This window comes from Papio anubis, chromosome 1, assembly GCF_008728515.1.
Source record: "Papio anubis isolate 15944 chromosome 1, Panubis1.0, whole genome shotgun sequence".
Taxonomy (NCBI): Eukaryota; Metazoa; Chordata; class Mammalia; order Primates; family Cercopithecidae; genus Papio; species Papio anubis.
Window position 1 is genome coordinate 51,933,871 of NC_044976.1, and position 12,902 is coordinate 51,946,772.

Genomic DNA, 12,902 nt, shown 5'->3' on the forward strand with positions numbered 1-12,902 from the left:
CTGATCTACTTAGAAGCTTTTCGGCTTGTTAGTGGCCCATTTTTTCCTTTTTTAGGACAAAGAAGGGAGGAGAGGGGAGGGGAAGAAAATGGAGGCAGTGGGGAGGTAGGGGGAAAAGAGAGAGAGAGAGGCCTCAGGGTGTCACAAATTTGTTTTTAAAAGATGAATTAATGGCTGGGCACGGTGGCTCACACCTGTAATCCCAGCACTTTGGGAGGCCCAGGCAGGTGGATCACCTGAGGTTAGGAGTTCAAGACCAGCCTGGCCAACATGGCGAAAACCCCGTCTCTACTAAAAATACAAAAATTAGCTGGGCATGGTGGCGGGTGACTGTAATCCAAGCTACTCAGGAGGCTGAGGCAGGAGAATCGCTTGAACCTGGGAGGCAGAGGTTGCAGTGGGCCGAGATGACACCACTGCACTACAGCCTGGGTGACAGAGTGAGACTCTGTCTCAAAAAAAAAAAAAAGAAAAAGAAAAAACAAAACAAAACAAAAAAACCTTAATGTCCTTGGGTAAACTATGACGTTTGTGTTAGCTTTTCAGATGTCCAAATATTTGCGTTGTTTTATAAGGATAACAAAATTCATGATGAGGTTAAGCAATTACTGAAGCTAGTGCTAGACAGTTTTTTAATTTAATTTTTTAGAAACAGGGGTCTTGCAGAATTTGTTTTATTTAATTTTTTAGAAACAGGAGTCTCGCTATGTTGCTCATGTTGGTCTCCAACTTCTGGGCTCAAGTGATCCTCACAAGCAGCTAGGGCTACAGGCACAGGACACTATGCCAGGCTTAGTGCCAGAATATTCTGCCTATTTTACTTTAAAATATTCTAAGTATGCTTACTTTGGAAGGCATGAACATCAGCAATGTGCCATCCTCCAGAAGAGGATTTCTACACAAAGACTCTCAAGAAACGGGAATTACTGCAAGGGCATACCCTTGAGCAACCATCACACTGCACTGAGCTCTTGAGAATATTCTGGAATATCCTGGAAGCATCTCTGCAGGGCAGAGAAGTGAAATGCCACAGAAGCAGCAGCTTTAGGGAGGAGAAATACGGTTTGCCTCTTACAGTGCTTTTCTACACTGAAAGCTACATTCCTCCCGAGTTTTAAATCTGTGGACCGTTGAATATCACTCCGCCTTTCCTGAAGTTACAAATACCTTCCGTCGGTGGCGGGAATAGAGTTTGGAAAATTACATGCCTAAGACTTCAGATAAGCTAAATGACATACATGCAATAGAATCCCATTAAGAATTTATGCAACCCAGTCCATTGCATCTAATTACCCAAAGCACAGAAACTCTCCAAACTGTGCACCCCCCAAAAGGAGGGAAAATGCAAGGTTCTTGCTGCAGTTCCCGGGACACACTGCGAGACGCTTTGTTACAAGTGTATCCAATGTCCCCAGAACCAGGGACTTGTGGGGCGCGGCTCATCCCAGCGCCACTTGCTCTGCAGCTCCCAGCGGTGGTGGTTGTGCTACGAAGGCTGACCCTGCCAATGGCCGACAAGATGGTGCGCACTCCTAAGTGCTCGAGATGCAGGAACCATGGCTTCCTGGTGCCCGTCAAGGGCCACGCGGGCAAATGCCGCTGGAAGCAGTGCCTCTGCGAGAAGTGCTGCCTGATCTCCGAGCGCCAGAAGATCATGGCCGCGCAGAAGGTGCTCAAGACGCAGGCCGCCGAGGAGGAGCAGGAGGCGGCCCTGTGTGCGCAAGGTCCAGAGCAGGCCTCCGGGGCCGCGGCCGCCGCGCCCGTCCCCCTCCCGGGCGGGAGCCTGCGCCCTCTGCCTCCGGGGACCCCCTCCGGAGACGCCGAGCCGGGACCCGAGGGCCGCGCGGCCGCCTGCTTCTTCGAGCGGCCCCCGCGGGGCCGGAGTCCCGGCCCGAGCGCCTTCCAACCGGTTCTGGGCGGCCGCGGCCACGTGGAGCCGAGCGAGCGAGCCGCCGTGGCGATGCCCAGCCTTGCGGGACCCCCTTTTGGGGCGGAGGCCACAGGCAGTGGCTACCCCGGCCCCCTGGACCTGCGCAGGCCGCTGCGGCCCGTGCCTGGCCCGCCGTTCACCGACTTTGGTAAGTCGTGGCCTCAGTCCCGCGGTGGACTCCCCGAACTGGCAGTACAGGCCAGCCCGGATGGGCAGCTGGCATAGGGGTTTGGGGTGGGGAGAATGCTTTCCACGGGTAACGTACCTTCTGCTTTAAGAAACTCTTCTTGGAACGGGGATTTGGATTGGGTACCTTTTCGCAAAAAGGAAACATAAAGGAATGGGCGGTTCAGAGGGCTTTTTTTTTTTTTTTTTTTTTTGAGACGGAGTCTCGCTGTGTCACCCAGGCTGGAGTGCAGTGGCGCGATCTCGGCTCACTGCAAGCTCCGCCTCCCGGGTTCACGCCATTCTCCTGCCTCAGCCTCCTAGTAGCTGGGACTACAGGCGCCCGCCACCACGCCCGGCTAGTTTTTTGTATTTTTAGTAGAGACGGGGTTTCACCATGTTAGCCAGGATGGTCTGGATCTCCTGACCTCGTGATCCACCCTCCTCGGCCTCCCAAAGTGCTGGGATTACAGGCTTGAGCCACCGCGCTCGGCTCAAAGGGCTTTTAACATTTAGCTGTGGTTTGTGCCATTCCGGCATGCAAGAACAAAATGGCGTCCAGTCGACTTAGCAGTGCTTCCTCCTCCGGGAAGAGGCCTCTAGGAGCCCAGTCCTACTGCGCTTGCGCACCTCTTCCCGCCATTTCCTTGGGCTGGAGGCTCCTCCTCCAGAATAAGAGAATTTTCCTGCTGGCAGGTTAGCGCAAGGACGACCGCCTGCGCACTATTCCTTCCCTGTTCGCGGTCGGGAGGCTCCTCCCCTCAGCACGGCCCTGGACCAGTGCGCCTGTGCACCTCTTCCCTCCCTTTCCCCACGTGCGGGTGAGCCGAGCCTGCTGCTTTACTACACGCAAGAGAACAGTTGGTCTGTAAAGATGTTGCCTTTCTTTTCGCCCCTCACCTGGTACATAAATTACATTGTTCCCTGTGCCTTGGAGCTTTCGGTATTGAAGTACAGTTTCAAGTCACATGTACATTTGAAGCTTTAAAAGCCCCGGGGTTTGGTGTGGACGCGTTTTCCTGGTGTCTCCCCATGGTGGTGTGGTGGGACGGGCTGAGGCCGAGGCGGGAGCCTGGGTCACGCTGGACAAGCTCCTGCCCTCTGTGTGCCAGGGCATTGGTCCAGAGGCTTCCGCAGGCTCATCCCGCCTTCCTGACTTTCCAGGAAAATCTAGGTCCCCAGGGAACGCCCCATCTGATGGGGTCACAGGTCTGAAACCGCAATTCTAGGAGAAGCCGCCTTTCTTTGTTCCATCTCAACAGACAAGCAGGGCTGGGGTGAACTATGAGCCAGGCATTCGTGATGAAGGACGCGGGTCACATTTCTTGCCCTCAGGGACCTTGTCCTTGTGGGAGGGACAGGGTTGATTGAAGAGTCACACAAATCGGTGTCCAGAGCTCGAGCCATGGCCGGGTTCACTGTTGACCCGGAGGAAGAGGAACTTGGCACTGAGGACTCGTAGAGGCAGAGTGTGGGCGGACGGCGTGTGGGCAGCGGGGAGCCGCAGGCCGGGGGCCCACAGCGGGCTTGATGGCCGTGCCGAGGACTCTCCAAGAGCAGCGGGGCTGGCTGGAGGATGGAGATGCAGTGAGGGCCCAGCGGAAGGAAGGGCGGGGTGGGCTTTCTGTGCTTGGACAGCAGCGCTTACGACCCCGCCGGCCTGTGCCGCCCTGCGGATGCTTTTCCCAGCGGTGTCTAACACTTCCCTCCTTGCTTGCCTTCTTCAGGGCGCCCTGTGAGCATCAACCCGGACCGTGCACTGGGCCCTGAGTACCCTGGCGGCTCCAGCATGCACCCCTACTGCCCGTTCCCGCTGGGCTACCTGGACGCCCCTCCTGGCGTCCCCCTGCAGCAGGGCTTCCGGCATGTGTCCCGCAGCCAGTACCAAGGCGGAGGCTTGGTGAGTCCCACCCCTCATTTCTTGCCAGCTTCCTCCTCCTCCCAGCAGCCCCTGTTGCCTTGATGGATCCTCATTCCCAGGAAGCCAGCTGTCATAAACTGTGTGCCCACTCCATGCCAGCCCCCGAGTGCTGGTGGATGGCTTTAGGCACTGCCCAGACACAGTGTGTGTGTCTCTGGAGCACACGTGTGGACCAGTCTGCACCACTCGGCCTGGGCTATGGCCTGTGCTTTTCAGGGCAGTGGGCTGAAAGACTCTGAGCATTCAGGGTGACCCCTTCCTTGACTGATGCTGATGCTGGAAGGGCCCTTCATTTTGCTGGACGCCAGAAAGGGAATATCACCTTACTGGGACCACAAAATTTAAGGCAGAGTCAGGACCAGAGGTAGACTCCCTGCCCACAGGTAGAGCACACTTGAGACTGCAGAGGGCTTTCAGGAGGAGGTGGCATTTGAACTGAGTCATGAAAAATACGGAAACCTTCCCCCAAACACCTGACACTTTAGGAAATACCTGTTGAAAGAATGAAATTTAATCCTTTTATAAGATTAGTAAAGGTCAATCGTTAGCTGGTATTCTGTCTAAGCTGGGAATTTTGAGAACTGAGTGTGTAAAGTCAGTTCACCCCTGTGGTGTGTACTACGAGACAGGTGTGATTGAGTTTTATGGCCTTGGTTACTAGCTCCTTCCAGACTAGGATGGCTGAAAGCCCTCTCTCTCCTTAATGAAAGTCATTAGCCGCACAGTGTGGAGCCAGTCCAATGGGGCTCGAGCTGCACCCGGGCAGGTTGGGCACACAGGTCACTGGGTCCTCACTCCTGCTTCAGCCTGGCGGCAGCAGCTTCTCTTCCACTTGTCTTAGATGTTGTAAAATTGTGCTTAAAAATCATTTTCCACTGATTCAAGGGAAAAAAGTTTGAAAGCCACTGGCCTTGATAATTCCAGGGTGCCTATTGAACCTTCAAGGTAGGTGTTGTACCCCATTGTAGCATTGAGAAAAAAAGGCTCAGAGAAGTTAAGCTTTTGGCCAGGGTCACAAAACTGGTGAGAGAGAGACTAGGATTCCAGTTACACAGCTGGTTGGTGACAGAGCCAGGTCAGGCACCTCGGTTGCCTTGACTCTGGGGTCTAGGTGCTTTCCACTGCCCCTCCCTCTCTCCCACAGAGGTAGAACACACATGGCCCTTTACTCACACCAGCACTGCTACCTGCCTGACATCTGTGGGCACTGCCCAGGGAGAGCCAGGCATCTCCAGCCTCCACACAAAGAGAGGGGCTCTGGCCAAGTAGAGCACGCTCCGTCTGCTCACACAGAAGCCTGGAGCCTGGCGTCCAGGGCAGGGCTCTGATTGACAGGCCTGCCAGACGGCCTTTGTTAAGAGTGTGATCTCAGTCAGTTTATCTGGGCCCAAGCTGCCACCACAGGCCCCCGGCAGGAGCTGTGATCCAGGGAGATGCTTGGCTGAGCAGCTCGGAATTAAAGCACTAATAATCCCCCTTCTACCCTCTCACGTCTGGAGAAAGAATCAGGCATTGATTTGTGAGCTGTTTCAAACCCAAGAGCCCCTGAATCACTTTCATCCTTGTCCTGCTGCCCCCTGCCAAGGCTTGGAGGTGCTCTCCAGAACAGCTTCCTCCTTCCTGTTCCTGTCCCTGCCCATCTGCTGCTGCTTGGCTCCCTCTGCTCTCCTGTTCACAGGACAGCACCGGCCGTGGAGCTGGGCAGACCTAGGGTCCAATCCTGCCTTCTCCATCATGTCCCGGCTATGTGACCCATGGCAGTTACCTGACCTCTGAGGACCTCACTCAGGTCTTGGTCTGTAAAGTGGGGGTGGGAGGACCTGTCTATTAGGGCTCCTGAGTAGAATACATAAGGTGATGCATGTAAAATACCTAGCACAGGGTCTGGCACATAGTAGGTACTTAAAAGTGGGCTTTCTTCCCTTCCTGGTGGTTGAATGAAGTTCAACCGGGTTAGCTGGGTTAATCTAAGGAGATTTTTGCAGACTCTTCCAAGCCTTTAATATGCTCATGTGTGACCCACTAATGTGGGGAACAGTATATGGGGTTTCTCAAACTCACTTATAACACTTTTAGAGTACTAAAAAATACTTTGTAAGACACCAGGACTCCATGAAACTCAGCTCAGGAAGTGTTGCTCTGAAGCATCTAGATAGAGAAGTAAACGGCGGGAACTACATCCAAAACTCAGTATTATTTCTTACGACATTTGTGTGTTTCTCGGTTAAGCTCTGAGCTGTGTAGTCATCCCCCCTCCAGATCCTGTGATGGGTCCCTGTGCTGTGGTAAGGGATTGGATTCTATCCCTTGAAGAAGGAACAGAAGCAGCAAAATGTTGATCAGTGAGGCCACTTGTCTGAAGTCACCCAGCGTATCTTGCTTCAGAAACAGCTGCTCTACACCCACATTGCCAATCTCTTCTCCCAAAGGCCCCGCTGGCACTTGAGTTTAAGTGACCACATGTGCCAGACAGGGGGTCCTGTGGGCTTGGGATGCATTCAGACCCTTCCCCAGTGCAGAGCAGCGCTGGACAGAGGTCAGCCGAGTGGGCTGTGGAGTCAGCCAACTTGAGATCCAGTTCTGCCCTTAACCACAAAGTAGCTCTGGGGCCCTGGGCCTGTAGTTTCATCTCACTGAACCTGTTTTTTCATCATTACAGCAACAATAGTAATAGAACCCCCTCCTAGGATTGTGAGCACAGTCGCCCTGGCATATACAGAAGGGCTCTGTCACTGTGACCATTCAGCTGTTCCCATGCTTAGGTTGCCTGTATTCCTTCTTGCCTTCAATAATTTGGCAGGTGTTTGCTGAATGCCGCCTTCCGAGTGCCCTGTGCCTGTGTGTTTGGGGCCATGCATCTCCCCATCAGGAGCCCCCCACTTCGGGGGTGAGAGCTATGTTTGGTCAGCCCATCTGGCTAACTCTCTCTCCACTCTGCTTCTCTGCTGTGCGTGCTGTGCAGGCATCAGAACCAGTGGGAGACTTCCAGCCAAGCTACTACCTGCCGCCGCCACCACTGCCGCCCCTTCCACCACTTCCACCACAGCCCCAGTTCCTCCCGCCAGGCTACCTCTCTGCGCTCCACTTCCTCCCCCCGCCACCGCCACCACCGCCTCCGTCATCTTTCTCACTGACCGTCCTGTTTGATACTGACAAGGAGAACACTGGTGAGTGAGCTCCAGTCTTCCAGCTTCTGCCAGAGCCAGGGAGACTTTCTGGAGGAAGAGGTACCTAATCTGAAGAAAGTTTAGGTGTGGAGAGAAGTGACGTGGAATTTAAAGGGTGCTGAGCCCTAGGATGAGCTCCTTCTTATACTCCTCCTCCAGTCCCCATAAGCACACACCTACGGGAGGTGGGAATGGGATTCCAGATGAGGAAATCAGGGCCTCCAGCAGTTCTCGTGGGTGTAAATGGCAGAGCTGGGATTTGAACAGAGTTCTCAGCCTAGCTCCCAGTCCAGTGCCTGTTCACTGACCTTATTGGCTCCGTGGGCAGAGCTGTGGAGGACAGCAGGTATGTGGTGCGTTTGGAAGACCGGAGGTGCCAGGCCTCTCTGGCTGGGGTAGGAGAGCAGATGCAGAGCCTGGAGCTGCAGCAGGAGCCCGTTTGGTGGGGCTATGCCTCTGCCCCAGGCTGCGCTGAGGGAACCAGACCAGAAGCTAGAGAATCTGTCCTTCACAAGCTCTGCCACTGGGGCACTGGATGGTCCTGGGCACTGAGGCTTTTCAGCTATAAAAGGGGCCCCCTTACTAGGTTACTGTGAGGGTCGAGGAAACTTTTGGATGTGAAAATATTTTGGGTTTTCTTTTGAGGGCCCTTGCAGCTTTAAAGCTTCTAGGACTTTTTTCCTTTCAGTCTTCCCCTTGGGCTCCTATGATTTGGAAAGAACTGACAAACTCAACTAGGCCTTTAAAATGACTGTCAGACCATCTTATGAGCTAGGGGAGTCTGGTGGTATCACCATTTTACTGAAGAGGAAACTGAGGCCTGTTGGACACTTCCTGTGTGTGCAGTGCCTAGATCCAGTAGCTGGAGAGGTGGTGTCATGTGGCTGAAAGCCACTGGCCCCAGTGCTGGGTAGCCTGGCTGCAGCACTTGCCCAGCTGTGTAACTTGGGCAAGCTTATTCACTCTTTGGTGCTCCAGTTTCATCATGTGTAAAAGCAGAGAAATAGTGGTCCCTACCTCATGAGGATTCTGAGGATTAAATAGAACCTGAAGTGATGAAGGCATTGGTGAAGGTGGCCTATCACTGTGTTTCACTTAGTACCCTTGCTGCCATTGCAAGGTGGATATGTCTCGTTTTTCAGAAGGGGAAGCTGAGGTTCAGAGCTGTGGAGTATCTTGCTCATTCCTCCCAGCTTGGGAGGAGCAGAGCAAGAGCTGGAACTTGAATCTGAATCACATGGCCAAGGCTAGGATTCCAGGCTCCTGACACCTAACGAATTAAAGAAAATTCATTCTCTCCTAGGGCTGGGTATGATGAGAAAGGCTTATGGAAAATCTATATCTGGGCTAGGCACAATGACTCACACTTGTAATCCCAGCACTGTGGGGAGGGCAGGGTGGGTGGATCACCTGAAGTCAGGAGTTCAAGACCAGCCTGGCCAACATGGGGCAACCCCGTCTCTGCTAAAAATACAAAAATTAACTGGGTGTGTTGGTGGGTACCCGTAATCCCAGCTACTCAGGAGGCTGAGGCAGGAGAATCGCTTGAACCTGGGAGGTGGAGGTTGCAGTGAGCCGAGCCTGGGCGACAGAGAGAGACTCCGTCTCAAAAAAATAAAATAAAATAAATTAAAATAAAATAAGAAAAAAAAAGAAAATCTTCATCTGCAAATAGGTAGTCATTTTCCCTCTTTCTGAATCCAGCTGCCTTCTTTGTCTTTCACAGATGATCAGGATGCAGAGGTGCCACCGGGTGAGCCCAGCCAGCCATCGTCTCAGGAGCAGTCCGACTAGGCCCCAGGCCTGCCCTCCAGGCCAGCAGAGTGGGGCACTGGGGGGCGACAGCAACAGTTTTCTTGTCTTCATTCAGTGATGTGTAGGGAGGAAGGAGGTTGATAGCATAGATGGCAACTGATTCCCAGTTCAATATAGGAGGAAGGAGGGCGATTTGTAAGTTTCAGTTCTGCGCTGTACAGTTGAAGAGGAGTATGGAGGAAGTTATTACTGGGGAAGGACCAGGGCTCTGAGGAGTGGGCGCTGGGAGAAGCTCCCATTTAGGAATGAATTTAACTGTCCTTGGGTTGCACTGCCGTTTATTGGAACAAGCCCCAGAGGCAGTATTTGATTTCCTCAGGCCCCACTCCAGGACAGAAGGCATCATCTATTTCAGCCTTCTGCTGCCTTTGCCTGGTCCTCCAGGGCACTGGGGGCACCACAGACATCGAGATTCCAGTTCATCCAGGTGGCTGGAGCCAGCAGCCAGGACCAGGGTCGTTGACAGCAGGTTCTGCAGCGTCCTGCCTTGCTGCTCTGTCCCCTACATCTTCCTGACCACAGCCCCTTGCCCCTTCTCTAAGGGGTTTTACTAGCAAGCATCCTGGCTGCTGGGGCTACTTCATTCCCCCTCCATAAAGTTTCAGCCATTATGGGCATTGGTTTTAAAAAATTTATTAGTTTGACTATTTGATGTTTTTATAGTGATTGCCAACTTTAAAAAGTAGGCTGTTCATAAGCACTGATGCAGTCCCTAGGGAATAGAATGGTGCCTCTGAACGCCTGTGACATGAACAGTTTCTTCTCTGAGGACAGTTGGCTATTGAAATAAAATGAGCAATGGAAATCCTAGTGGAAGGCTTATTCTCCCTTTGATCCTGGTGGAAGGCAGGGTTGGCAGGAGCCTGGGTTGGGGAGATTGGGGGCCTGGGTTTGTGGCCTGTGGTTGGCCTTGACTGCACTTGCTTAGGCATGCCCTCCCCGTTCTACCTCCCCCTTCTTTATCAAGTGAGGGGATTGGGCCAGGCTAGTAGACTTCTTTATTATTACTGCTGTTATTTTAAGCAGTAGAGACCTTTTAAAGAAATCTGATGCAGACACACAAAATGTAAAGATGTCTTAGTTTCCTTCTACCAGCTCCTTCCATAGTCCCTGCATAGGAACATGCATTTAAAAAAAAACAGAACTTGAACCAATTCTGTTTTAGGGTCCTGAGCTTCTTTCCTTGGTTGCATTTATACCTTCATTTAGAAGACATCCTGTGTCTCTACTAGATTAAGAACCTGACAGTCCCTAGCTCTGCCCATGAGATACATGACATCTAGTTGGAGAGACAGAGAGTCTTAGGGGATTCATACTAGAACACAGAGGTAGGGAGGCTATGGGAGTGGTCAGAGAAAGCCTGCAGGAGTCAGGGCCTCAACCACATTGTAAGGGGCAATAATGAGTTAAGCAGAGAAGAGAGATGAGTACTCCCAGTAAGGGTGCAGAGGAGGATGGGGACCTGGTATAAAGGATTCCAGGGTCACGGCAGTGTCCTGTTCTCTGTCCAGGGAATGGCTGGCACCCAAGAGAACAGGTCAACTTTACTTCCTCTTTTGCCTGTGGGCAGAGGTGTCCAGGCATCCTCCTAAGTCCTCTAATAGGTGGCGGGGGGATCATTGAGAAGTGATACCCTAACTGTTCTCTTGCGTCAGTGTGGTGGCTGGGGCCCAGGGCCTGGGCTTTGTTGGAAGGCGCTGGAAACAGGTACTGTCACGAGAACTTTTCAGTTACTGCTATACAGACACAAGAGTGCTTTCAGCAGGGCAGACCAGGCATGCTGAGGCCTGAGGCCTGCAGGTCAGCGCTGGTGTCAGCCTGGACAGGATGATGCAGTGATTTGGGACTAGCCTGGCTTGGGGGCTGAAGCTATCACTTACCCCAGTGCTGGTCTTCCCCCTGGGGACCACAGTGCTGTAGGACCCTGAGAGGGTGGGAGAAGACATGCCTTTTGGTTGCAGTTGATATCGATCACCATGCCCTAACTGAACCCCTGACCTGCCAGGGCTGGATTGGTAACCTTACTTTTTCTTTTTCTTTTCTTTTCTTTCTTTCTTTTTTTTTTTTTTTTTGAGATGGAGTCTCGCCCTGTCGCCCAGGCTGGAGTGCAGTGGCGTGATCTCTGCTCACTGCAAGCTCCGCCTCCTGGATTCACGCCATTCCCCTGCCTCAGCCTCCTGAGTAGCTGGGTCTACAGGCGCCCCCCATCACGCCTAGCTTTTTTTTTTTTAATTTTAATTTTTAGTAGAGACAGGGTTTCACCGTGTTAGCCAGGATGGTCTCGATCTGCTGACCTTGTGACCTGCCCATCTCAGCCTCCCAAACTGCTGGGATTACAGGCATGAGCCACCACACCCAGCCGGTAACCTTACTTTTTCATAACACTTGAAGTTTTATCTTAGACTCCACATTTTGAAAGACTTTCCAACCACGTTGCATTACTCAAAGCTGTTTTCCTGTTTCTGGTCAGCACACACACGGAAGTATGAAACAGTCTCTGTGGCCACATAGACACCACAACTATTCCAGACCAATGCAAGGAAATGGGATGTTTCGTTAGCCTGTGGGGAGATGGGAGGCTTTGGCCTTGGGAGAAGAGTAATGTCCTGTTGGAGGGGTTCATGCCCACGGGTCTCCGGGATGGGAGGATTTCTCATTTCTCCTGTAGGCCTGTGAGCTGATGAATCTCCAGAAATTGGTCAGCATCTTTCCTGGAGCCTTGGAGGCACCTGCTGGGGTGAAAAGACCAACTGGGGGTCAGGGGCTTGTCCCAGTACTGCCCCCTGGCTTACTGGTTTTCCTCCCTTTCCCCGGTATGAACCCCAAGTTGTGAGCACCCAGCCTGCCCTTTCCTGCCCCCATGGGCTCACCATGGTTACTTCCTCTGGTAGGTGGTAAACCCCTGCTCCCCACAGCCTTGCCAGGCAGCCCAAGCCATGATCCCTTAATGTCCAGCTGCTCCAGGCAGGTCTCCAGCAGCAATAGCATGAACATTGAAAAACCAGGGTCTACTCATGTTGCTGCTCTGCACACAAGCCCTCCGTGGCTCCCTCCTGCTCCCTCTGACCGGGCACGGTGGCTCACACCTGTAATCCCAGTACTTTGGGAGGCCGAGGTAGGCGGATCACTTGAGGTCAGGAGATCGAGACCAGCCTGGCCAGCATGACAAGACCCCGTCTCTACTAAAAATACAAAAATTAGCCGGGCATGGTGGCACATACCTGTAATCCCAGCTACTTGGGAGGCTGAGGCAGGAGAATCGCTTGAACCTGGGAGGTGGAGATTGCGGTGAGCTGAGATCACACCACTGCACTCCAGCCTGGGCGACAGAGGGTGACCCCATCTCAAAAAAATTAATAATAATAATAAGGACCTGCCTGCTGGCCTCTCCAGCCTCTCCCTCACTGGCTGGCCCAGCCCAGGTCCTGGAGGGCGTGGGGTCGTCCAGGTCCAGGCAGAAAAAGGATGGAAAGCCGAGAGAATGGCCGCCAGAGGCAGCACTCTTCATCCCAGATGACCGGGGATAATGTGGAAGGCAACCAGCCGGCATTCCCTGACGCCGGTGCACTGGCTGGGCGCCGCCGGGAGAGGGGGCGACTGCAGCAGCTGTGGGCGGGGCCGGGGCCTGTTGCCTAGCGACCGGCCTCCCGAGGAGCAAGTGGGCGGGTCGCTGCGCCTCTGCTCGCGGGGCAGGAGGAATAGGTTTCCGCAGCGGCGAGCTTGGAGCGCACCTCGGAGACTCGGAATTTCCCTCTAGGTTGGGCTATGCAGTCGCCAACTTCAGCAAGTCGTCTCTGCACAGCCCTGCCTCTGACATCTATGCCCTCGTAACTTTTCTTCAGACACCACCCGCATCTTCGTATTCCATAGCACATTCTCCCGCTTTCTTTCCTTTCCGCACTTT

The 12,902-nt window shown here is 53.3% G+C and overlaps 1 protein-coding gene and 1 long non-coding RNA gene across 2 annotated transcripts; one reads left to right on the top strand and one right to left on the bottom strand.

The window, feature by feature from the left end:
* The first annotated feature begins 482 nt into the window (after positions 1 to 482).
* DMRTB1 (DMRT like family B with proline rich C-terminal 1) lies at positions 483 to 9,808 on the top strand. The gene is made up of 4 exons (XM_009208852.3): positions 483 to 2,078; positions 3,823 to 3,995; positions 6,979 to 7,183; positions 8,910 to 9,808. The coding sequence occupies exons 1-4, from the start codon at positions 1,265 to 1,267 to the stop codon at positions 8,975 to 8,977; spliced, it is 1,260 nt and encodes a 419-aa protein (XP_009207116.3). The 5' UTR covers positions 483 to 1,264; the 3' UTR covers positions 8,978 to 9,808.
* Positions 9,809 to 11,435: 1,627 nt separating this feature from the next.
* Positions 11,436 to 12,590, bottom strand: LOC103885314. The gene is made up of 3 exons (XR_648340.3): positions 12,372 to 12,590; positions 12,220 to 12,267; positions 11,436 to 11,730 (listed from the first exon to the last, which is right to left on the bottom strand). It is a non-coding gene; the product is annotated as an uncharacterized LOC103885314 (long non-coding RNA).
* Between the last annotated feature and the right edge of the window lie 312 nt (positions 12,591 to 12,902).